The sequence below is a fragment of the Aythya fuligula genome, chromosome 19 (assembly GCF_009819795.1).
Source record: "Aythya fuligula isolate bAytFul2 chromosome 19, bAytFul2.pri, whole genome shotgun sequence".
In the NCBI taxonomy this organism is placed as follows: domain Eukaryota; kingdom Metazoa; phylum Chordata; class Aves; order Anseriformes; family Anatidae; genus Aythya; species Aythya fuligula.
The window spans coordinates 1,277,703-1,302,326 of record NC_045577.1 but is presented as its reverse complement, the minus strand read 5'-3'; the positions used below and the strand labels follow the sequence as shown (position 1 = coordinate 1,302,326).

General features: G+C 51.4%; 1 protein-coding gene across 1 annotated transcript; it reads left to right on the top strand.

Moving 5' to 3' along the window:
• Positions 1-954: 954 nt before the first annotated feature.
• Positions 955-23,506, top strand: ADGRD2 (adhesion G protein-coupled receptor D2). The gene is made up of 25 exons (XM_032200491.1): positions 955-1,002; positions 1,089-1,152; positions 1,896-2,126; positions 2,868-3,521; positions 4,002-4,100; positions 4,588-4,673; positions 5,027-5,305; positions 6,539-6,650; positions 7,223-7,357; positions 7,493-7,613; positions 8,169-8,274; positions 8,549-8,604; positions 9,545-9,671; positions 9,784-9,887; positions 10,073-10,175; positions 10,670-10,823; positions 11,623-11,756; positions 12,398-12,513; positions 13,873-13,993; positions 18,704-18,745; positions 18,948-19,001; positions 19,364-19,505; positions 19,802-19,860; positions 22,472-22,502; positions 23,391-23,506. Exons 1-25 carry the CDS (start codon positions 955-957, stop codon positions 23,504-23,506), a joined length of 3,294 nt encoding a protein of 1,097 aa, XP_032056382.1.
• Positions 23,507-24,624: the final 1,118 nt, after the last annotated feature.

Genomic DNA, 24,624 nt, shown 5'->3' with positions numbered 1-24,624 from the left:
TTCCCTGCCCCTGGGGCTCAGCTCCGCCGAGAAGCGCCCGCCCGGCGGCGCCCGGTGCCTTCTGCCGGCTCCCTGCAGGCAGCGGCCGGGAGGGTGGGAGCCGAGCACTCCCCCAAGGACCTGGAGCTGTGTTCGCTCTTCGTAATTCGCTGCTGAGCTTTGGAAGACCCATCCGAGAACCTATTTTGAATCAGGGCTTCAGAACCCATCTCCTTAGCCCCTTAGCACCCAGTGCTTTGGGATGCACTTTTATGGTGCGCACAGTTCAGGAGTCCCACTGAGAGCACAGGGACTTCCCGCAGCCAGCAGATTCACTGCTGAGAGACGGTTTGAGGACTTGTTTGCACTGGAGAGCACATTGCCAGTTTCCATGTCTCTTTACATATCCTTATCGACGTCCCCACCAGCTCGTACATGGCTGTACCCCCGGCTCTCTGCCTGCTGGGTGCCATTGCCCCAGCCTGGCGCAGCTCTGCAGCTGGCTGCGTGCTGCTGGGCAGTGTGCTCGGGCTCTGACTGGGCATGCTGGGCTTACTGGTCCGCAGGACCTCTGCTGGTGCTGTGTTCCCTTGGACTTTAAGAGAAATGAGAAAAGCTACCCACGAGTTGGCACTGTTTAACGCTGAAATTTATGATGGCTCTTTTATTTAGCTAATGCAGATAAAGAGGCTAACTTGCCTATTAATATCACACATCCGTATATGTTTTATGATTAGTTATTCTGTATCCTGGAAACAAATGTTACATGAGACCTCCAGTTCTTTAAGAACTGAGGATAATAGCCAGGATAGGTGATTCAGAGAGCCCTTTTCTCATTTTTGGTTTCAGACTTAATGAGGAAAGCAGCTTTGCTCTGAGGGCTGGCTTTCTGCAGAATGTTTCTGTCTCTGCAGTGCATCTCTAGTAATATTTTGTTTATTCTAGCAAGGGGTGAAAGCTTACCAGTTGGTCAGCATGTTTAGGAGAGACTCAAGATCTGATTCTTGGTTCTTCAGCTTTCTGGTGAGTTTTACAGCAATTTTAATAATTTGAATATTTCAGATAATATTACTACTTTGTATGAGTGTTAAAAATGTCTTCTCCAACAGGTTGGTAGTCTGTCCAGAAGTTTCTTAGTCTTTGCAGCCCCTGCTGAGAATCAGACTTCTAAAGGTTAGTGTTCTTATCGGCTCTTCTGTATTTTTAGTCTATATTGGTTTTAATTTATATTGTTTTTACAAGCATATTTAGCACAGAGAAACAATGCATAGAAGGGTGTCCCACTGCAGGAACAAAAGTGAAGAAACTTTTTCTAATCTCATTTTTTGTGGCTGAAGTTTTATCTGTACTATAACTTCTTGCTTGGTTAACGATGAACTTACTGTCTAAAATCAGGAGAGTACTGCCCAGCTGCTTCTCTTTCCGCTGTAGCTACAAACCAGAGATCATTTTGTGCTTGCAAGTTGTATTTGCAAATGTAGAAGCTGGTAAGAGTGGGGAATGGAAATTTAAAAAAAAAAAAAAAATTGCTTGTCCATACCTGCTTTGAACAAACTACCCTAAGGGCAATCCCTGGGCATACCACAGTGAGCTTTTTCTTTGGAGTTTGGCATGGTTTTGGGTGTCTGGCTGAGCTGCAGCCCCAGGCCAGTGATTCAGTTTGTGAGCAGACCCACGGATGTTCTGCATTTTTGTTCCAAGATAGTCTGGACATTTCTGTCATGCTGTGCCCACTGAACATCCCAGGGGCTGAACACAGAAACGAGCACCTGCTTTCCTCTCCCCCGGGGTGCAGAGGGTTTGTAAATGCAGCCCAAGAGCTGAAGTGAAGTGCTGCTTTCTGGAAACTGCTGTGTGTCCTGCAGGCTGGGTGTTGCCCGAGGTACATGTTCTATGCTGTGTGTGTCTTTCTTCAGGCTTTGCTCCTGTCACAATAGAGACCTCAAGACACATGTACGAATATGTGGCCACTGCTTTGGACTGGTGGCATGCAGACAGATACTGTGACCAGCGCTTTGCCCAGTTGCTTTTTGAACCCCCTGACAGCGAGCAAGCTTCCTTCAGCCAGCTGCTGCAGTCCCACCACATCAAAGGCTCCCTCTGGCTGAACGACAGGGATGGTGTCCTGCACAAGCCCAAACGGAGACGTGAGTATAAGTGGGTGTGGACTACTTGGAGACATGCTCACTGCTGGATCTTCTTCATGCTGGAAAAGTAATCTGACTGGAAAGGTTGCCAGTTGTTTTTTATTGTCACTGTGGTGATGCCTGCCATCACAAGCGGGGGCTGGCAGCAGGACCACCAGTGACCCAGTACACCAGCAGCCCAGCCACTGTCAGGATTTCACAATGCACTGCAAGCAAAGGGAGTTGCAAAGGGGCTCATCTGCTCCATCCTGTGCCATCTCCCTGTAAAACAGCTCTGACTTTGCTCAGCCTTGCCATTTGTGGTCTTCAGGTCAGCAGAGCAATGATGGTCCTGCAGATACAGGACCAGGAGAATGGGGTTCCCCAGTAGCAAGGCACTGCATGGCAGGTGCCTCAAAGGTCCTATTTGACTGTGCTCCTGGTTGCTATAGCATGGGATGCTTGGGGACATGCATTTCCTTCTGGATTCATTGTTTGCAGTCCTGTTTACTAGAAACCTACATTTCTGGAAATTATACTTGCTGTAATAATGCAACCTTGGCTTTCCTGCCTTCCTGATTCCCTCCAGGCACAGGGGAAGCTGAAGCCTTGCTGCATACACGCAGGATGTTCTCGTGTGCAGGGTCCGAGAGTCCTTAGCTCGGGTAGCAGTCCAGTGAAAAGGATAGTTTTATTGCAGTGGAAGATGAGCAAGCTTTGGCCATGCTTCTTCTTTATGCTGGCTGAAATTTCTCCTTCTAGGGGACCATGTTGTACCAGTCCTGGTGTTCAAAGACAAAACAGACACAAAATACGTGAAGGTGCTTTCTGACTTCCCAGAACTGCCTGCTGTCACAGCCTGTGCCCACCTCCAGTGGGACACCAGGACCCAGGAGATCGCCACCATCTTCTCCTATGCCGTGCCAGCTTTTATTAATGAATTCCAGCTCCGTGGCTTTGTCGACGAGGAAGGCTTTGTCCGATTTGCTCTCATTGTCCACGGGCACCATTCCCCATACCTGCCTGTGTTCCGTGCTGACGGACAGTGGCATCACTTCTGTGTGACCTGGCAGCAGGAAAATGGGACCTGGGCCATCTATGCCGATGGCAAAAGGCGAGCGTCTGCCAGCGGTCTGTGTGCTGCAGGGCTGGCTGTCCCCCAGGCCATCTACGGCCAGGGCACTTTCATAATCGGTCAGGATCAAGATTCCCTGGGGGGCACCTTCAGGGCTAAAGAGTCCTTCAGTGGGAACATCACGGACTTGCACATCTGGCAGAAAGTCCTGAGCGCAGAGCAGATTGAGAAAGTTCGGTCGTGCTGGATGGTAGAACAAGAGCTTGTGTTTGGGTGGAGCTCAAATGCTCTGGAGGTTGAGAGCACCGTCCAGGAGGTGACCTCACAGTTTCTTTGCCCAGGTAAGTCCCATTCCCCTTGCTGCTGCAGCTCCCTTCTATGATGGGAGGTCAGCACACAGGGATGGCCCAAGAAACAAGTCCCATCCTCAGCGAAGGAGTTGTGGAGCTAGTAAGACTTTCTCTTCTACCAGGAGAAATGCCTTACTTGTCAGTGATGCTGCTCCCTGGGTTTTGCACACCCAAAGCTTCCGTGCCCAGCTGGGAGGCAGATGCTGCCTCTCAGCCAGGTCGGCTTGGCGATGCTGATAAAACAAGAACTCAGGACCTGGCATTGCCGCCTCCTCTGGTGTTTTCCTGGATGTTGGAGGCAGTCAGAGCCCAGCGCAAGCTCTGCTCTGACCGAGCAGTGGGGCTGCTTACGGAGCAGTCCGCAGCTTTTGTCCTCAGCAGAGTTCGTGGGCTGCTTGCAGGAAACGAGACCTGCTTGGGCACGGCGTGTCCCTGGGGAATGGCGGGCCTTCTCTTTGTGTGTTTCCACAGGGCCTGTTGAGGAATGCCGAGTTTTTGAAGTTGGCAGCAGTGGATTCCGCTACACGCCTTGTTTGCAGTCTTTGCCTTTTATCTGTCGCTACAGAAAGGGTACAGCATCTGTTATTTATTTACTCGTTGGTTCCACAGCATTCACTCCTGGGGTCCTAGCTGCGATCACAGTCAGTGACGGGGAGGCCTGGTGTCTGCTCTGAAGAGATGGCATGCAAAATGTGCTGTAGCAGCCACTGCTTCATTTGTCTGTGCTCTGGTGGGTTATTTTGTTACTCTCTGGTGAAGCTGTGCTTGTAGACACTGCATGGCTCCTGGATGCGATGCTGCAGGGCGCCTCCCAGTCCAGGCACCTCTAAACTCACTGGCAGGGCGACATGGGGAGGAGGCAGAGAAGAAGTGTTGGATTGTCTCTCCAGATGCGATCTTGTACTAGAAATAAAACACAGCTGTGAGGTCTCCTTGTCCTGACTGTCCTATAAACTCACCCAGCATCTGAGGAGCATTCTGAAGGCTTTGAACAGGGCATATGTTAACCATGCTGCTAGACACCACAGCCATAGATACGCTTTTGTTTTATTCCCAGATGCATATTGGCAACTGAAAAAAGCTCAGCTGGAATCCAGCCACTCGCTTGTCAGCCGTGTGAACGCGCTTGCAGAGAGGACTGTGGTGAGTGCAGGCCCAGGGAAGCAGCTGGTTGCCCCGGGGCGCTGGCAGCAGCAGGAGCTGTCGGGGTGGGCTTGCTGGCTTCTGCTGGCGTTTGATGTCACTTTGCTAGAAATTATGCCTGTGGCCTCTTCTGGGATGCTGTTGGAGAGTGTGGCCTTGGGTTGTTACCGAGACTGAGGCTGGACAAGAAGTTCAAAATGTCTGGGCAGGCCTTCCCCTGAAGGCAGGCTGCCCGGGCAGGTGTCTGCAGAGCACCAAGCAGGGACTTGCTCAGGTCCCCAGCACACCGTGTAGCTGATGAGCAGGCAGAGATCATGGCTATACACTGACTTAAAATATATTTTCCGTGGCAGATCCCCGAGAACATCTTCAGGAGTGATGTCCGAGACATGAATCTCTCCGTTGCTCTTGGCACTCTTGATGTCCTGGCGGCTGTTCTGAGGGAAGGAGAGGCACCGGTGAAGCCCTCGGACCTGCTTGTGGTGATTCTGTTACTAAAGCAAGTTTCCAATGTGGAAGTCCAGGAGGGAGAGGAGCTAAAGATGTTGGAGCAACTGAGCCAATACTATGTGGAAGTGACCGAGTTCATCCTGGAAGAGCACAATATTGAAACGTGGTCATCAGTCAGCCAGGTAACATGGCACCAGCAGTCTGGCCAGCCCTGTGCCACGTCGGTTCATCTTGCTGAGTGTGCAGCTCCTTGGTCTGCAGCACAGCCACAGGGTGAAGACCTCTCCTTGCATGGTCCATGTAGCCTTTCTGGCCATATTCTGGAGCTTGAGTATTTGCAGTGAGCATGGGCACGGAGCCGTTTCATCAGCTCAGGGAAGGGCTGGCTCCCATGGTCATTTCTGCTTTCTTTGAGCTTCTTCACTTTGTGAGCCTGGGTTTGCAGGACTGTCAGTCTGCAGATTCCTGTTGCTTAGTAGATTCCTTGCTCCCACATCCCACTGTCTGGCAGGGCAATGCCCTTCGTTTCCAGTTTGTTGCATTTTATGTAGGTGGGCTGCCAAGAAGTTGTCTGTCATCAGACCCCACGCTGTTCAAAACACCATCAGGCTTTATGTGAGGAATTTTCATTATCCCACCCCCGTCAGGATTTTCCCCGCTGCCTTCTTCCCTTCTCACATGGGTCTTTTATGTCTTTTGTACAACCCAAACTCCCCACCTGTCTCTGGGAAAAGTGTGACAGAGTCTGGCCTGGCCAGCACTCCAGGAACTGAGCCAGGGACCTCCAGAGATGAAAGGATGCTGAATAGTTCAGAGTTTACCTCGTCGCTTAGAGTCGCTAAGCTAAGTAATTGTGGTCTCTGTGGCCACAATTACTCACAGCTTCCTGATGATGGCATAAAAACAGCCTTGGCTCAGATTAGCTGGTGCAGGAGGTGTATCTGCAGAAGAAGGGATTTGTTTTGTTTCCAGGAGGTTCTCATGGCTGTGTTGTGTACAGCGGTGGCACCTGTGCTGCCCAGCACACACAGGACCTGGAATGATTGGGCCAGTCACCTGCTGCACCTCCAGCAGGGAAACCTTTTCCAGGTTGTTCTACAGCTTTGCAAAAATCAGGAGTCAGTCCTATTTTATTTTATTTTTTCCCCAGAAGCTTGTTTATTTATTTATTTGCTTGCTATTTTAATGGCTGTTCATAAAGACCATCAACTTTCCCTTTTTGCCAGTCTCTACGCTGCTGCTGAAGGAACTGGGAACATTTTTCTTCGAAGAAGACAGAAAAGCAAAGCAAAAGCACTGAGTCCCAACATCTTTTTCTGCTGAACGTTAAGCATATAAGAAAACTCCTGTGGGCTGTGAGCAGTGTGAGTTGGCAGTACAGGTGCTGACTCCTCTTGTTCTCTGCACATTTCCAGGTTATCAGAGGGCCTATGGCTGTTGTTGAGCTCTGCGACAGAATGGTGTCACTCCTAGCCCTGCTGCTGACCGCAGGGAGGACGAAGATCACAATTCAGCACAGGAATGTCGGTGAGTGGCCCTGGTGAATGGCAGGGCAGAGGCAGGCGTCTCACAGGGACCCAGCTTAGTCATCCTGCCTGGTTTCCAGCTCATCCCTTGCTAACCCTTTCGGCCTCCTTCCCTTCATGCAGAAGTGTCACAGTGCGGGAGGCACCTCTCCAACCCCCCTTTTAGTTCAGGATTTCTCTCCTGGGTGTGCCTGAGTCAGTGATGGCTCATGTTGGACAGATCCCAGCTCCTTTCCGTTCAGCACATGGCATCACTGGCTGCCTACCAGGCATCCTTTTCTTCTGTATCGGGATTCAGGGGAAGTACCTGCTGTGTTCCCCTCTCAGTCCACTTCTGCAGGTTTTTATCTGTAAGAGCAGAACTTGGGCCACTGTGAGAAAACAAGTGGGTTAAAGGGACCATAAGGAACCTTTGGGTACAAGAGACAAACTGAGCCCAGATGCAGATGAAAGAGATCTATCTGCTGCTTCTGTTGTGGCTGGGGCTGCAATATCCTGGTGGCACTGTGCAGTGCAATAGCCCTGGAGCAAGGCTGAACTCTGCTTCAGTACCTGATCTTGCCCCTGCCACAGGGATGGAGGTCAGGAAGCTGGAACTGAGCAGGCCGGAGCTGAGCAGTGAGGCATACCTGATCCACAGCCCCGAAAAAGACAAGCCTGACCTCATCGAAGTCCCCGAGGAAGAGATGCAAAGGCTGAAAGCCAAAGGTAGGCTGCGAAGCCTGTCCCTGGTTGTGCCTGTGGCACTTCCTCAGCACCTTTATTGGGAGGAAGGGTCCTCACCGTGCCTGCTGGAGCCCGGAGGGGTGCTTGCACCCGTCCCACAGGGCTCTCTCTGCCCAGGTCTCCACAGGGTCACGGTGAAGAACATGTGGTTTGGCTACGGCTCCCTCCAGCACTGCCTGACCGACCACGGCAGCACCACAGCCTCCCAGGACGTGGCTGCCTCCGACAGAGGACAGAAGTGAGTGAAGCAGAACCCCCGTGCCTAGGGCTGGGGGGTTCATTTCGGGGTCCATGCTGAGCCTCTCAGTGCCTCCGCTCTGGGATCACCTCCACCCTGCTCCATCCCACCCCATTTCCCTTTGCCCCCTGCTCCTTGGGGCAGCAGAACAGCAGCGGGGGGCTCAGCGGTCGGTGCTCTGTGCAAGCAGAGACCCGGGCACACCGGGCGGTGCTGTGCTGGGCTCTGCCGTGTCCCGGGGGCTCCGCACCACCTCCCGCTGCCGGGGGCGAGCAGGGGGCTGCAGGGGGCTGCAGCGGGGCCCCGGGCGGGCAGAACCGACGGCTGCAGGAGCCGAGCAGCAGGAGCCGAGCAGCAGAGCCCCGCTGCGCCCCGTGCCCGCTAGGTGGGGGTGGCCGCCCGCACAGCGCTGCTCGCCCGGTGCTCGGGGGTCTCCCCTGCCCCGTGCCCCCGGAGCAGTGTCCCTGGAGCTCCCCGCCTGCCCCGTGTGTGCCCGGTGCGGTCCTGCCCCCGAGCAGGATGGGGGGTCCCCGAGCAGCACGCTTTGCCTCGCAGGTCCCTGCGCACCGCGGTGGGCACCGCCGTCATTTCGTCCACTCTGCTCAGCGACGACCAGGAGATAAGCACCTCTGTGCGCTACCGCCTGCATCACCGCATCGAGGTACCCGGGCAAGGGGGCTGGGGAGCCTCGGGGAGCCGCCTCCCAGGCCAGCAGCAAAGCCCAAACCCCCCAAGCCCTGCCAAGACTTTGCCCAAGGCCTCCCGAGCTCTCGGGCTAACGTGTGTCCCATGCCTGGCTCTCACCCTGACTCCTGTTTCCCCGGGGAGGCACTGTCTGGGGCTAACAGCCCATGTTCTGCTACAGCCCAGGGAGTGATGTCTGTGTGATGTATGCGTGGGGCTGCATAACCTCCTCTTGTCCATCTCTCCTGCAGGATCTGCCCGATAAGCTGCTGGGGCCCATCTGTGCTTTCTGGAACTTCAGCCTCAGGTGCCTTGTTTCTCTTCGGGTCCCCAGATTTATGAGCTTTTATTTCCACTGTAAACCAAACATAATATAAATATAATGGCAAAAGTAGGTACCTGTAATTCTTTGCATGCTTTGCATGTTGACATCCTCCATCTGATGGAACAGAGCTCTCTCCTGGGAAGATTTCCTTTGGAAAAGTCACTCAAAAGCAAGTGACCTTTAATGAAGTATGTACAACTAAAATGGAAAGCCCGTTAATTGTGATTGTCGCCTGTAACAAAGAAGGGCTGGGCCAAGATATATAGCACAACAAACACTCAGGGCTCCTATGCCTCATAAATACTGCTTGGCATTGAGACATGTTTTTGCTGAATGTCACCATGTCACCACAGTGAGAGCACCGAGACTGTGATATATTATGGATTTGTAATTAAGTCATTCAACTGCAAAAGACCTCTTTGGAGTCACAGTCTTGTAATAAGCACAGCTGCATTTGAGGAAGATGAGCAGAATGTGTTTTTGGAGGCAGCTGCTTGCTGCACAAACAGTTCCACCAGCCCTGGTCTGAATCTGATCTTCCCTTGGTACTACACACAGTGCCCAGTGCCTGGGCAGCACCAAGCAGCTGGCTGGCTGCACACAGGCTGTCCTGCCTTGGAAATCAAGATTCCAGTGGAACTGTGCAGTTACTGAGCTTTATTTAGACCAGCGATAGCTGAAATGTACTTTTTAATACATACATTGATGCTAGATCTGTTTTCTTGTGTATGCCTGATGGATAAGGTAAATGTGCTGAGACACAGACCGTAACAAAGTCCACATGAAGACCTGTCTCTGACATCCTCTTCTTCCTCATTTCAATTCAATTTCTTCTGGGACAATGAACTCCCCTTAGCACTGTGTCTTTGCATCTTGTGGATGGCAATTTCCACCTGTTTCTTTGTCTCTTGCTGCATGTTAGCCCAGATGCTGGCGGGATGTGGTCAACAGCTGGCTGCTCTGTGGTGACTTCTCTCCCGGACTCCACTGTCTGTTTCTGCAACCACACCACAAACTTCGCAGTGCTGCTGCAAGTGTACGAGATGCCGGTAAGTGAGCAGCCTTTCCCTGCTGCTCTGTGGGGTGGGTGCAAGAACTGCACACAGCATGTGGCTAATTTGTGGGGGTTTTGTGTCTTTTGTTGCTTCGTGTTTGGAGCAGAGGACCACCAAGGAGGAGATCACACTGCAGACCTTGACTTTTATTGGATGTGGAGTTTCCTTCTGTGCCCTGATTGTTACCTTTATTTTATTCTTGGCAGTCGGGTAAGGAAGTTTGAGACACTTGTTGCCTTCTCTGTATTTTTGTTTGACATTTTGCTTCCAAACAAGGACAGAAACAAGGTACGGTTATGTAGGTGGGTGGGAAGAAGCTGCCCAGTAAGCACTAGTCAGAACTTGTACACCCCTTAAGGTGACTGCAGCTGAGGGCTTCGTGTCTCCTTCCTCAGTGTCCCCAAGAGTGAGCGAACAACTGTGCACAAGAACCTGATCTTTGCCTTAGCTGCAGCACAAGCTCTGCTCATGTTCAGTGAACTGGCCAAGACCAACCAGGTACGCTCACTAAAACCATCCCGTTTACCCCGCAGGACCATTTCTGCTAAGTGTTATTGTAAGAGCAAACAGAACAGAAGTTTAATTCCTTCTAATAACATTTTGTTAATTACCTGTAACTTTAAGTAACTTGTAAATGTAAGCAGTTATAGAACAACACGCAGTTCTGTCTCATTCTGTGTCCACTTCTATATCCTGGGGCTGGATCAAGCAGTTTCGAGATGAGAGACCTGCAGGGAAAATCCAAGAACTGCAGAAAAAAATACTGTCAGTTCCCTCTCCTCCTCTGGCTTCAGATGGTCGCACAGAAATGAGCTGGCCAGTTCATGTGTTACAATTTTAAGGACTCTTCCTGGTGCTTGCAGATGTCTAAATACATTCCTGCCCACCCTGCAGCACAGTTTGCAGGTTCCTGTCTGCTTCCTGACCACGCTCTGAGAAGATTCCAGAGGACTGCCCTTCCTGTAACAGCACGTGATTTCTCTTCTCTGCAGGTGGTGTGTTTCATGGTCACTGCCTTCCTTCATCTCTTCTTCATGGCAGCCTTTTCGTGGATGCTGGTAGAGGGGCTTCTCCTGTGGAGCAAAGTGGTAGCAGTCAACATGAGTGAAGACAGAAGAATGAAGTTCTACTATTTGACAGGCTGGGGTATCTACAGCTTCCTCTGCATTGGGAACTCAAAAAAAAATGTGTCAATTTTTTCTCTAGCAAAAGTTTCAGTAGGAGAGATTCCCCCGATAGTGATGCTGAGTCAGACAAATGTTTGGTTTGATTCAGTATGAGAGTCAGGTGCCACTGTTCTGTAGGGGCTTTTTTACCCTTATGTGTTAAATTGCCAGACTTAGAGTGTAAGTTTAAAAAATATTTTTGTTATTTTTTCTAAAACAAAGGGTTCAATTCAAAGAACTGAAGGAGGAAGTTTATGGTAAGTTCTTGTTCTTGGAGAGAATTACTACTGTGATAGTAATTAACGCATAAATATGTCAACTGAGCAGCCTTTATTCTGAGTGAGTCCTTAGGGGACATAGAACTCATTGGAATAAGCAGCGTTTTATATCAGAGGAGCCTCTTTAGGTCAGGCCTCTTTTGCTCCTTGCAAAACACATACCTAGTAGGATGGTGGACAACTGGTCCCAGTATTTTGCAATGTTTTATGTCTTTGATTGCATTGTGAGGAGTCAATTGCTTTGATCAGGTCTCACGACTTGCAATGCTTTATGCCTAAGAGCATGATGCTGACAGCACATAAATCTGGTCCTGTAGAGCTGGGGCAGATTTCGGCTGCAGTAAATTGATGTTGCACATGGGGTTTAAGAGGCTGAGCTGCCTCATGCTGCAGCGTGTCTGGTCACAGGGGGTTTGAAGCAATTGTCTAGAGCACAGCCGATCTGCCTGGGTCATTCCTGCTTTTCCTGGGTTCTGATTTCCTTTTGTGTGTGTGTTGCAGGCCTTCCAGCCGTTATCGTGGCTGTGACCCTTGCGACTTCCTTTAACAAGTACGTGGCAGACAGCCGCTGCTGGCTGAACGTTCAGACCAACGTCATCTGGGCCTTTGTCGGGCCAGTTCTCTTCATCCTGGCAGTAAGTGCCGAAACCTTCCTGCAAGGTGTGATTCCCGCGTGTCTGCTTTTGGGAAAGCATCGCAGGGTCAGCGGTGGCAGCACTTCTGTAGCTAAGGTGCTTGCTCGCTGGCCCTATTGTCCTCACTGCTTGTATGGGGGAATTTTTGTTACACTTCATACATGCTGACACAACACAATTAAATCTTTTTAACCAAAGCAACTTTTTGATAGAAAAAAATGCGTTTTAAGAAAATTTTGCTGCCTTATTCTAGTATTGGCTGTTGGGCTAGGAATGTAGGTGAATGTGTAGGTTGACTGTAACATTGCTTTAATTGAAGGTGTGCTTGTGATACGGGAACAGCTACCTCCCTGGGGCAGGATCAGTATCACTCCAGAACAGCACAGTAGCAGAAAAAAGTGCAATGCTTAAGGGGACTAGAGCTGACACTCGACAATACATTCTGTGGGAGAGGTTTTGAGATAAGTTTTATAGATGTGATACTTGTGCAGATAGATCTATAAAGTATTTTACTTAAAGCTTTGTCAGGAGTGATATGTTCTCCCTGTGTTCTGAAACCAGTTATTGACTTCCCAGCAGAAGCGGCTCACCACATTGAAGCTCACAGAAGCTCATGGGGTCCGCTGGCTCTTTTCTGACAGGTGAATACTTTTGTGCTTTTCCGGGTGGTGATGGTGACCGTGTCCAGCGCTCGCAGGAGATCGAAGATGCTGACACCCAACAGCAGCCTGGAGAACCAGATCGGAACACAGATTTGGTGAGCAGGGCAGCGGCTGGGTATCCCCGCACTCGCTGGTCTGGGCATGAAATGGTGGAATTGCTGTTAAGCTGAGCATCTTTGCCTTGGAGGATGCAATGAAAAGCAGTCAGAACAGAAAGGATTTTCTCCTCCACAGTGCCTGTGCATCACCCAAAGGCAGACTGTACTGGAACAACTACACCACTGAGAACATTAGGCCTCTGTGCTCCTGAGCAGCTTGTTGGCTGGCGCGCAGACATCCTGTAAAATAGAAGCATAGGGAAGTGAGGTGGCGATCTGGGGCATTTCCAGGAACCAAAGGACATCAGGTGTCCAGTCTCCTGGAATTTTCTAGAGATCTGAGCCACAGAAGTGAGTCCTCTCCACTTCACAGAGCGCTGCAGTTCAAACTCACCCCTTACTTAGCGCTTCTGCATGCCCATCAGAAGGATGCCAGATGAACCAAGTGCGGGGCGGTCAGGCTGTTTATCATAATAAGAAGCATTTTCTGTATGTGTTTGGGACTTGGTGGATCAAAAGGAGCCCTGGTGGGGGTTACATACATGGGGAAGGAGAAGCAGCATGGACTTCTCTAATCAGTTAATGCAGGGAGACCTCTAAAAAACTGCTGCTTGAGTCACTACTTTATCATCCTCTGTGAATTTTTATTGTTGTTAGCTGGCGCCGGATACCCCTGCTAGACACGCATTGTTCCCCTCTATCATAAATAAATTTTCCCAAATTTACAGAAGCAGAAAGATAGGGCAATGCAGGAGGGCAGGGTGACATCCATATGCTAATAAAACAATTGCAGAAGCCCTGCTCGTAGCAGCGACTCAGGGGAAATAGCTGCCTTCTCATGGCTAATGACGTCAAAGAGCTCCCTTCTTGCTAACTCCCAGTGATAAAAAAAGAGCAGGGCTAGCACACGGGGGGCCGGGAGGTGAAGCGTTTGTTTTTTCTCCTCTAATTTTGTTTGCAAAGGAGTTTGTTTCATAGCTGCCCTGTTGGGTGCCGCTTGCACAACACACTGTCTGGTAGGCACTTGCTGGAGGCACAGAGCCGTTTCCCACATGGAGACAAGGAAAGCTGTCTTCCAACCTGCAAAGTGCAGAGCAGAGCGCTCCAAACCCTGCAGTGCTCTGCAGCCTCGTGCAGATCCCCAGGCGGATGGCAGCGAGCCCCTGGCAGCGGTTGCAGGGCCAGGGAGGACACTTGGCAGGCCAGGGCACCTTGCCAGGATGTATTGGTGTCAAACGTGCAGGGCACAGCCAAGACCCTTGTGGCAGCTGGGAGAGGGGTGCCGGTGGGGTGCCAGCACGAAGCATTTCAGCTTGGAAATGTGCTCGAGTAACTCTGAGCTCTTCATTGTGACAGGGCCACAGCCAAGCCCATCTTGGTGCTGCTGCCCGTGCTGGGGCTGACGTGGGTGTGTGGGGTCCTTGTCCACCTCAGCATCGTCTGGGCCTATGTCTTCATCGTGCTCAACTCCCTCCAGGTGAGTCCTGTGCCATTGGGATTCTCGCCTCACAGCCACGCAGCTAGCTGGAGCTCCTTGCGCTTCAGTGTAACCCATCTCTCCTGCTAGTTAGGAATATTTGGCAGTCTTGTGTCTTCTGGTGTGACTCCTGAATGCTGGCGTATGTAAGAGTCACTGTTGTTAGTACATTTGTATTGATAGGGAGCTCTGCAGGACCGAAAGTAGCCCTGATGTGTAAAGCAGTACTTAATATTTGCTTCCAACTTTACTGGTTTCTTCAAAGAGTTTAAAACTTTAAGCAGCCTGTATGTGGTTAAGAGAGCAAAGCAAATGGTAATAGTTACAGCAGCCAGGAGTGCTCAGCTCTGAGGTAGAGCTGTTCCCATGGCCTCAGAATAGGTGAAACTCAGGGACACGGGGCGACAAAATGTTGTAAGGACTTGCTGAAGTCCCATAACTTGTGCTTGCCACCTGCAATTCAAAGCATCAGCCACCTGGTTGGTGAAAGCTTCCAAACCTCGAGAGAAGCAGCTGTAGATGGAGCTAGAGAAGCACTAAACAGCACTGCTCCTGATATTTGCAGGAGAGACAAATGTCCCCAGGCAGATTTATCTGCAGACAGGTAGTTACCATCAGCAGAGAGCCATGCAGAGAAGAACATGCATGGCTGCAGTCCAGCCTGGTGCTAAGACAGTGCCAATAAAAAGCCATCTGGGTGTACCCACACAGCCAGTCCTGGGCTTTTCTACCAGATATTCACAGACATGTTTTTCAAAGTCCCTTGCCAGGTGCTTGAAGACAAATCTTATTCCAGGGGATCCAGCTCAAGAGAGCAATCAGGCACTATCCTCTAAGCCACTGGGATTCAAAGAGTTCTCCAGCCCCATCTCCCTTGTTCTTTTGGCTGAAATAGAAAATGGCCAGTGCAGAAGCTTTCGTCTATGGAGCAGGAGAGTTCCAGTGCTTCCCTCTGGCATACTTGGCAGGCTTCGGTGTAACATTGGCCCAGATCTCCAAGGGTGAAAGGCAAGCATTATCGCCATGTGCACAAGATGTGTGGTTGCTCCAAGGCACATTCTGCCTGTGGCTGGCACAGGTCCAGTGGCTGGGTGCTGCTCATGCACATCTGTCAGCTCTTGGATGGGGAAATCCTAAGGCCAAAGGGCTGCCTCTGGACATCTCTGCTATTAAGGATACCAGCAGGGTGGCAGGAAGCCTGTGCTGACTGTACTTAAATACAGCCTCAGTTCTCTTTGCCTCCTCGTGCCGTGCTTGGGTTATCAAGCAGCAGAGAACTCCAAGCTCAGTGCTGTGAAGAGATGCTAAGATGAACAGGGCTGAGGACAGCACCAGCATCTTTTTGTTCACAGCAAAATCATTTCTCAGCATGGCTGAACTCCATCAACATCAGCAGAGAGAGACAGATCAGAGTACAGCTTCCCAGCACTATCCTGTCAGTCTTTCTGATGCTGAAAAGTCTCTGCCTTGCTTCAGTTTTCATGCTGTAAAAACATGAGCACATGTATCACAGCAGTGGGGTGCTGCTGAGGGTCTCAGGCTGGTTAGCTCTCAGGGGAGCCACTTTCCAGCAGCACTCAGGGCTGCTCTTCCCTCTGCAACCTGGCAATGGCGAGAGGAACCCCACAACAAGTTCCCTGGTTCGGTGACTGCTAATGCCTCATGATGCTATCCTGACAGTGTCACTTCCCAGACTGCATCTCCCATGGTTCATTCAGCCTTTGACTCATCACGGATGACAGCAGAGAGACTGCATGATGCAGGTGGTTGTAACATGGATGTGAGGCATATATTTGTTTTTTTTGGAAGGGCAAGAAATAACTTCTAAAATGCATATGTGTCCTCTGGATGAGATGTCTCCTGAGACCCCCTCTCACAAACCATAGCAATGTCCACCTGGGGTGAGAGAGGAGCAGGGCTGCTGGATGGATCAGGATTTGTTTTCTTCCCTTGCTTTCAAAGTTACTGCTTCTTTTGTTTTCCTTCTTTCTCCTAACACTCGGTAAGAGCCTTGTCTCTTGTGTGGGCAAACAGTCAAGGGTTTGCCCATGAACGTGCTGTGCTTGTTTGCCTTTTGCTCCATCATTGCTAAGTGCAGGTCAATTTAAATAGTACCCTAAAAAAGAAAATGTGATGCTGGTGGGCAGCTGTGGAGTTTAGAGAAAGCAGGGATAAAAGAGTCACATTTCAGCTCCTTTGCAGGCTGTCCTATTGAGGACAACTTCTATAGATCACCTTGGGATTTCCTTTAAGGCCAGTGTGCTTCTTTATGTGCTGGTGTTGTGCAGGAAAGTTTTGCTGCTGTAAGTTGTTTGTTTGTTTGACTGCTTTCTGTTTATCTGCGGAAACTGAAGCCTGTTTTCAAGGTTACTCTGTGCGTCGACACCAAACACGACAACTCCTTCTCCAGCCAGGCAGCACAAGAATTCAGCCCAGTGAGAAGCAGTGATGCATGGTGCTGGGCCAGGGGAGGATGCAGTGCTGCTGCCAAAGCCCCACCAAAACGAGTCCCTCACCCCGTCACCAGCGTGAGGGGTGACTGGAGGGGACTGGAGCCACCCCAGGGCTCCTTCTTCCTCAGCTCTGCTGATACTGAGAGGGCTTCAGCACCTCTGCCAGTACAGGTGAAACCACCCATTGGTCTTGTCCAGATAAGCCTTGGTAGGCATTGGGCTTTGAAATTCCCATGAGACAGCTGCAGAAAAGAAAAAAAAAAAAAAAAAGAAAAAAGAAAAAAAAAAAAAACCTGACTAATTACCCTTGGTTTGGTACCTGTGGGCACCGTCGGAGCACAAGCAGCAGAGCTGGCTCCCCGACATCAGCTGGGGACAGTGCCAGCTCGGCCCACCCGAACCAGGCCAACAGAGTGGGAAGGGTCCCCTGGGTGGCTGCCAGCTGTGTCTGGTAGAGGTGGGACAGCCGGAGGAGTTTTGGTGGCTTGGCTGTGGAACACACACACTGCTCCCCCGCCGCTGCAGCCTCCCGGGTGCTCTGCACTGCCCAGGCCTGCAGCAGCACCGCAGGGGCAGGCCTCCAGCTGGATGTCTTTGTACTCTGAGCTATTTAAAATATCTCCTACTGCTGCTGCAGCTTCTGGGACAGGTCTAGAGGATTGCACAGGGCTGTGCTCAGTAGTTATTTCCTAATGATGGCCGCTTGCCCACAAATGTGGGTTTGTCCCCTCCCTTCCTAGGCTACGTGATGCACCGAGCCCTCACCGGGCTCCAACAGCGGGAGCGCAGCTGGCTCGGCGTCCCCAAACCCCTCCCTGAGTGGAGCTGGTGCCGCTTGTGATGGAAGTCCCTGAGGAGGATGGCGGCTCTGCTTTGTCCTGGGAGCTGGCAGGAGCGGGGCAGAAGCAGGGCAGGAGCGGCTCCTCCAGCACTGCTCCGCGCCATGGCTCGGCTTCCGCCCGCTGCAGCTGGGCCTCCTCTCCTTCCTTGCTCTCCTCCCAGCCGACCTCACGGCTCCCTCCCCCACCCCGCTTTCATACAGAATGATTATTTCAAGGAAGACCTGCCTTGGCAGCCCGACCAGAAATCTGGTCTGGAGGAGTGACCAGCATTGCTGTCTGAAGGACAGGTCATGGCACGGCGCCAGGGTATTGCTACCATTACGCCTGCCAAGAGCTCGCAGATGAAGAGCAAGGCTCATTGAAGACAAGATGGATTACTTTTCTTGCTGCAGCTGATTTATCTAGCTGCGATAACAAACACCCCACAGATATAACATAAATCTGGTGGGCCAGATAGGGCTGCCTTAAGGCCAGAATTGTTGGTCTGGAGCTGTAATTAGCCCCTGGCTGTGGCCTCCAGGTGGTGCTCGCTGCGGGCTGTGCCCAGAGCACTGCCCATCGCACACCCTGAGTGAGCTGCGAGCGGTCAGTGGGCTCTGACCGAGCTTTGGGCTGTGGCAGAGCGTTTGCTTATGTGCCAGTCCCCAGTATTTGCATGCAGGAGCACTGGTTTGGTGGGAAGGGAGAGGGTGGCCATGGCTGTGCTGTCCAAGCTGTGAGGTCCTGGTCTGGGAAGGGGAAAGTTTTGTTGAGGCTGGGCAAAGCCTCTGGATCTGTACCCCTTAAACGTGTTTAGGAGTTTCCTGCTAACACCCTGTGGGCTGTCACTGTGCAGGACAGTGGATCTGCCCATGGCATCATGCTGCATGTTGTGGGAGGAAGGCTCAAGCCCATCTCCCTGGGCTCAGCGGGAAGGGAGGGCTGCTTCCTGGATTTGGGTTCCTCTTGCAACAAATTCCTGGTGGTTTCTGTCTCTGAGATCCAAAGGAGGTGTTTTGAGGGGGATTTTGCATGCATGAGTGAACAGGAGTGTGGGAGAGCTTGGGGGTGAGGGGAGCAGAGGGGCCGAGCAGGAGATGCCAGCTCCCCCTCCATCATACAAGGGAGGGACAGAGCAGCCTCTGCCAAGTGCCCAAACTGTGCTGCTCCTGAGCTGAAACGGGGGGAGAGGAAAAGGAAGAGCGACCTGGGGGCGACCTCTCTTTGGGACTCTCTGTGAAGAGCCTGGTCTCGGGTCTGATTTTAAGGAACATCCCTCTAGCCCAGCTGTCCTCTGGCTGTGCCATGCCCAGCGTCTGTGCCTCTTCTCCTTAGGTCGCCACCTATTCTAATACTCATCAAGTTCATTTCCTCCTGTGGAAAGTAGCAGGCAAACAGCTGTACATCTCTAACTTCCTGTGCTCTCTCCTTTTCAGGGCCTGTATATATTCCTGGTCTATGCAATCTATAACAGCGAGGTAAGAGATATCCCTGGCTGGGGCTCTGTCACTACAGAGCAAGTGTTTAGTAGGGGTTAAGGGGTAGCAGGGATTGTAGATGAAACAGACAGCGTAGCCCAGACTGTGCTTCTGGGACAGCTATTGCTTTTTCTCCATGACTTCCTGGAGGATCTCTGCAAGAGTTGCTGTGGCCTTCTCTAATGTCCTTGCCTTGCTCCAGGTGAGGAATGCCATCCAGAGGATGAAGGACAAGAAGAAAGCGCTCTCATTCACGGTAAGTTGCAAGGAAGCCTTGCTGCCCCCATTTGCTCATCATTTAGCCATTAGAGGAGGGCCCTAAGTATACATTTGGACTTCTTTGAGGAGATGATGTTGGAAAGTCTTATTTTTCCTCCTTACTTGCCCAGTGTAGGAAGAATGGCAGAGACTGAATCCCTTCGTTGCAGTCCTGTTGGACAATGCAGACCCAAAGATCATCTGCCCTGATTAGAAAGCAGCCTTCAGTACCAGGGTGGGATGGGAGTCCAAGTGCCAGGGGCAGCAGTGCAGATAAAACCAGTCTTCAAAGTTGGACCTGAGCCCAGCAAAGACAGGTGGCAGATTTCACTGTCCTGTGTCTCTTCCCTGTCACCACAGAACTGCTCTCATCCCATCAACTACTTATCAAGTCCAAGAAACACAACCTCCTGGGAGACCGGGAAACTGAGTCCTGCAGCTGAGAGTGCCTTGTCGAGCCCTGTGCAGAAAGATCCACCAGTGAAGAACATCACCAACAAAGGTAAAGAGGGTTGTCACTGCTGTTGGCCCAGGCTGTGTGATGAGACCACAGTAAAACGTTACCAAGGCGTGAAAGATGCAGTAGGAAATATTTTTTTTAGCTTCTGGGAAGAAAGGTATTGCAAGCTCCAACCTGTTTGTGGGTAAAAGGATTTACTTGCAATTACGCAGATAACCTGGTTGGTCCCTTTGCTTCAGTGGAAGATATTTAGGGGACATAAAGCACTGAGTTCTTGCTAAAGCATGAATATTTCTGCTCTCCAGTCTCCAAACTCATTGTGCTTTTTCCCCCCCTAGGCAACTTTGGAGCCAAAATTCCCATGGGGATTTCATCAATTATGTCACCAGAGAGACCGGTATGTAATGTCTTCTGATATTCTTCCACCTTCACTCATATACAGAGCATAGCAGTTATGTGGGAATGGTATATAGCGGTTCTAGCGAAGGGCTGGGCCTCAGAACACCTGGTGGTGTTACCAGCTCTGGCACAAATTCAGTGGTTTACGTTGAGCAAGTCTCAGAAGCTGTCTGACTCATCCATCCTGTTTGCAGACCGAGGATAACGATGATTCCCTCTGTCCCAGGATGTTACAACACTTGCCAAATGTTTGTAATGGACCAGAGACAGTGTGTTATCACAGTGTAGATGCCCTGTTCCCGAGGACCAATCTAGACACGTGGTCTGTCTGGACTGAAACAAAAAAAAAAAGGTCTTGATACAAACCCTGGACACACTCATTTATTAAAATATGTACTGGTTATTAGTAGCATATTCATTTAAGTCATTTAAATAACTTAAGATATGTGACTTCATGCCCATAACTGCCACTTCTAGTAATCAAGCCATAGGATGATGCTGAGCATAGGATGCTGCTCATGGGAAGGAGAGGTGGCTGGCTGGCAGGGAGGCTCTCCTGGCTGGGGACTGCCTTGGCTCTGCAGTGCCCGTGGGGGCTTGGCTCGGGAGGCTGTTCCCTGACCTTTTGGGCTGGTCTGGGGCAGGGCAGGCAGCTGAGGACAATACGGGAGAGCAGGAGAGTGCTGGCAAGGGGGCAGGCAGGGAGGAACCCCCTGGTGCAGCCACTTCCCAAGCAGAGAGCTCACCCCTGGCTGCAGGAACCAGCGCTGCCGCAGCTTTGTTCCCTGCTGCACCCAGGGCTTGCAGCTCCTCTCCAGGAGGGGGGCGCAGCTGGGGGCTGATTTACGGCAGGGGATATCAGTGAACAGAAGGAGCTTGTGAATTTGAGTACGTGAAGCACGGAGCAGCAGTCGGTACAGCTCGTGGCAAGAGATTCCCCCCAGGGCCAGCAAGTTTAAAAAGGGCAGCGGGGGCTTGGTGTCTGTGCAGCAGCTGAGCTGCATCCACCCAGGGAGGGCAGCCCTGTATTGTTCTGCAGCCATTTCACTCCCCCAGCAGAAGTGAGTCTGACGTAGAGCTCAGCAAGGCATGGCCTAAAGTGGAGAACAATTTAAATTTGACTACTCTGATACCACTTCCATCTCCCACTATTGAAATGATCATCAGTCCTTGTGCACTTGACATACAAGTGCTGTAATTTCCTCAGAATAAAATCCAACACTACTTTCATATAAGTCTCTCACTGAAGGATCTCTCTCTCCCTCTCTAATATTTATCCTTTGAAAACCCGTGTCACATAGACAGCTCTTATTTATCCAATAGATAATACTTCTATAGCTGGCATATCGTTTTGAAGCCACTCAATAAAATCCATATTTTCATCTCCCTTGATTTATATTGCGGTTAATGCCATTCCTCCCTTGTGCTAAACACTGACCAGGATCCGCAGGTGATGCTTTTCTCAGCCAGCCAGGTGCTTGCTGTGTAAACTGGGACCAGGACTAAGCTCCCTGGCACAAAATGCGAGACGTGGGTTAAAGAGATTAGCCCGGAGGCCTGGGTTTTCTAATGCAGGGAGCATTAGGAGGCAGATTTCCTAAATGCCAAGGCCATGGCATTTCCTAGCAGGCAAAGATAGAAGCCTCTTTCCTCTGCGTGAGGGTCACTTAGGACTTTACTGTATCTTTGCCACTTAAACATTTCTTTTTTAATGGACTTGTTTCCTTGCTAGCTAATGTGCATTCAGCAGCCTTCAAAAGGCCGGGCTGGTGCCCGTGGCTGCGAGGGGTGAGGACGGGCACAGCGCTAGTCCCTGTGCAGATCCACACCCCAGCAGCCTGCAGGGCCCCCCAATGATGCTGAGGTGACCCCACGATGCTGAGCAGCCCCGTGGTGCTGGGAGCCCCTGTCCTGAGCCAGGCTCCTCAGCGGCGAGGCGGTGGGTGCCTCTGTGCCCAGGTGGTGCTACCCTCCGCAGGGCAGGCACTGCTTTCTGCACTCATTAGTTATATAAGTCAGTGCTGTTTTTCCTGCTCCCCGACTAAATGAGTCATGTAACTCGCTGGAGGAGCTGTGAATTAAGGATGTCACTGGCAGCTGCACAATGGTTTGGATGAAGAGAAGATGCTACTTAAAAACGTTTGAAAACACTTAAAATGACAAAACACTGAGCGAGTGAAGATACAAACACAGACAAGATGTTCTTTGTGTTTCAGCTTTTTTAAATGTTGTTGGGTGATATTTATTGCTGTTGGGCTGGGAGCAGGAATTTCGCACCTCGGAGAGCATTAACCATCACTTAGGCACACGGAACAGGTTTACGTGTGGTCTCTCCACTAGAGCATGGGCTCTGCTGTGCTCCTGGATTGAGCTGCAGTCTGTAGCAGGTGCCCAGGCTGAGAGGAGCAGGGGGTTGCAGCAGCAATAAGCAAAGCACCCAGTATCTCTGTAGGGCTGGGATGCAGGCTCTGTGTCCCTGTCTCTGCAGGAGCTCGGCTGGAGGCCAAGGGCAGCGAGGCTGCTTGGTGCCCACAGGGGGTGGCGTAGGGCTCCAGCCACCAACACACAGACCTGTGCCTTCTGCTAACAAATGTTCTCCCCTCTTTCAGGCCGTAGAGCTGACAGCATTCAAATCCTCAGGTAACACTTGCCTACCTCATTTCCTTTAATTGTTGTTACCGCTGATACTGCTTTCTCTGGTTGCATCGTGGAGCGTGGATCGGCGGGTGGAGGGCGGGTTATTTTTACCAAGACTTTAGGGAGTGTTTTATTTCCAAACTGCCCTGGTGGCTGCAGTCCTGGCAAGGCTGTTGAGGGATCCACGTCCCCCTGAACAGGGTGGCAGCAGGAGGTGAAAAGTGGGTGCACGAAGGCTCTGCAGTACTGCCTCCCCGCAGCACCCAGCAGGCTCTGGAAGGCAGCAGAGAGGCAGTGGGCACAGCAGGCAGCCCTGGCAGGGACCAGGCTGCTTTCAGGAGCCCCAACAGCTCCCTGCTGCCACGGGGTATTTTAAAGCAGCAGCTGCCTCAGAAGGTGCTGGCGGGTGTTAGAAGTGACTTTCTCCCAAAGAAGGGAAGCCGGGGAAGGTGGGGTGTTCAGACAGGGCTGGATTTATGAGCTTAAAAGCAGCCATTTAGCTTCTTCTGTTTCAGGTTGTAGAAAGGCCAATGTCACCGTGGAGGTGGGTAGAATTCAAAAGAGAAATCCCTCCTAAGCCCCAGAGCTCTGCTCGACAGCAGCAGTGCCCTGTTTCCTCCCTGCCTTCCCTGCCTGGCTTTGGCCAACTCCCCAGCTCCCCTGTGCATGGGCGTAGCATATTTTGGTTGTTTGTGGTGTATTTTTTTTTAATCCATCACCAATGAGTACTCCAAGCACTCTCGGTGCAGTTGCTGGATGGGGTCACTCAAGCAGATAGTGCAGTGAAGACACAGCAGGGATGGACTGATATTATTTTTCCTGCATTGTTACATTTTCTTTTGTCAAGGGATGCAGTGCATTAGCAGGTTTCTGATTTTGCTCCACATTAAGTGTCTAAGCAGGGCATGCTTAGGCTGTTTTCGAGAAGATGCCACCCAGAAGCATTACAGCTTTCCTCCCCACACTGGACACATGAGCAAGGCAGAAACAGTGGCACCCAGGAATAAATGTGCTGCGGCATTTCAGGCACAGGACCGGGGTCACGCTCAGCGAGATGGACCCTGAGCACAGGCATTTGTGGCTCTGTCCCCCACGCTCTCACCCTCACCTGCTCCTGCGTATATTAATGGAGCCGCATTGTAATTAAACTCCCGATGTGTAAAGAGGTGGGTTGTTTAGTTTGTTTTTGTATTCTCAGGTAAGCCCTCAGGAGCACTGCACCTGCTGAAGGAAGGGTGGGAGCCCCCAGTCCTTCAAGGTGGCTGTGCCTTCTCCGGCAAGTTTAGGAGAACCCAATGGTTTGGGGGCACGCAGGGGGTGCCTGGGTCCCCACTGCTGGACCAGCAGGGCTGGGCTCGGTGCCTCCCCTCTCTCTGGAGGCCACACAAAAGCTGTGGAAGCAGTAGGTTGGGGCAGGGCAGCACATGCCTGCCCACCCTCTCTGCTAGCCTGAGAGCAGCTCCGCTCGCACCTGGGGGTGACGGGTGCAGCCTGAGGGTGACTGAGAAGATCTCCTTGAGCCAGAAGAGCACTCCTCTGCACACTTGTGTGCACGCAAGCCAGCATTCAGCACAGCGCTGGCGGGCGGCTGTGCTGCACTGCACGAGGCACAGGGCTCTAAGACGAGTGCTTCCAGCCATTAAAGAAAGTAAAATAAAAGGCAGCAGTGCCCGGCTGTGGTAGTGCCTGGAAGATCCCAGGGCAGGTCAGCGTTGCCCAGGGTCTTCACGGCTTGTTCAACAGAGCAAAAGGCTGCATCTCTCTTAGGAATAACAGCCATCAGGAGAAATAAGCCATAAACCTGTGTTTGATGGTGGTTGAGAGACAAATAATTTCAAAGCAGACACTGCTTCTCCTCTTCTGTTTTGTTTTCTGCCCGGATAGTTTAATGAAAAGAGATGTATTTTGCCCAAATTTTAACCTTTCCAACCAGCTCTAATGAAAATTATCAGAGTACCAGCAGTAGACCTGCAGGGTATGTGAAGATGCAGGAGAGAAGCCACGCACCCCGCTGCCCATATGGGGAGAGCTCGTGGGCTGGAGGAGCACGGGTGGGAAACTCAGGGCATACAGGATTCACTCAGAATCTCTCAGGGAACCTGCACGAGGTCTAGGGTGGGATCCA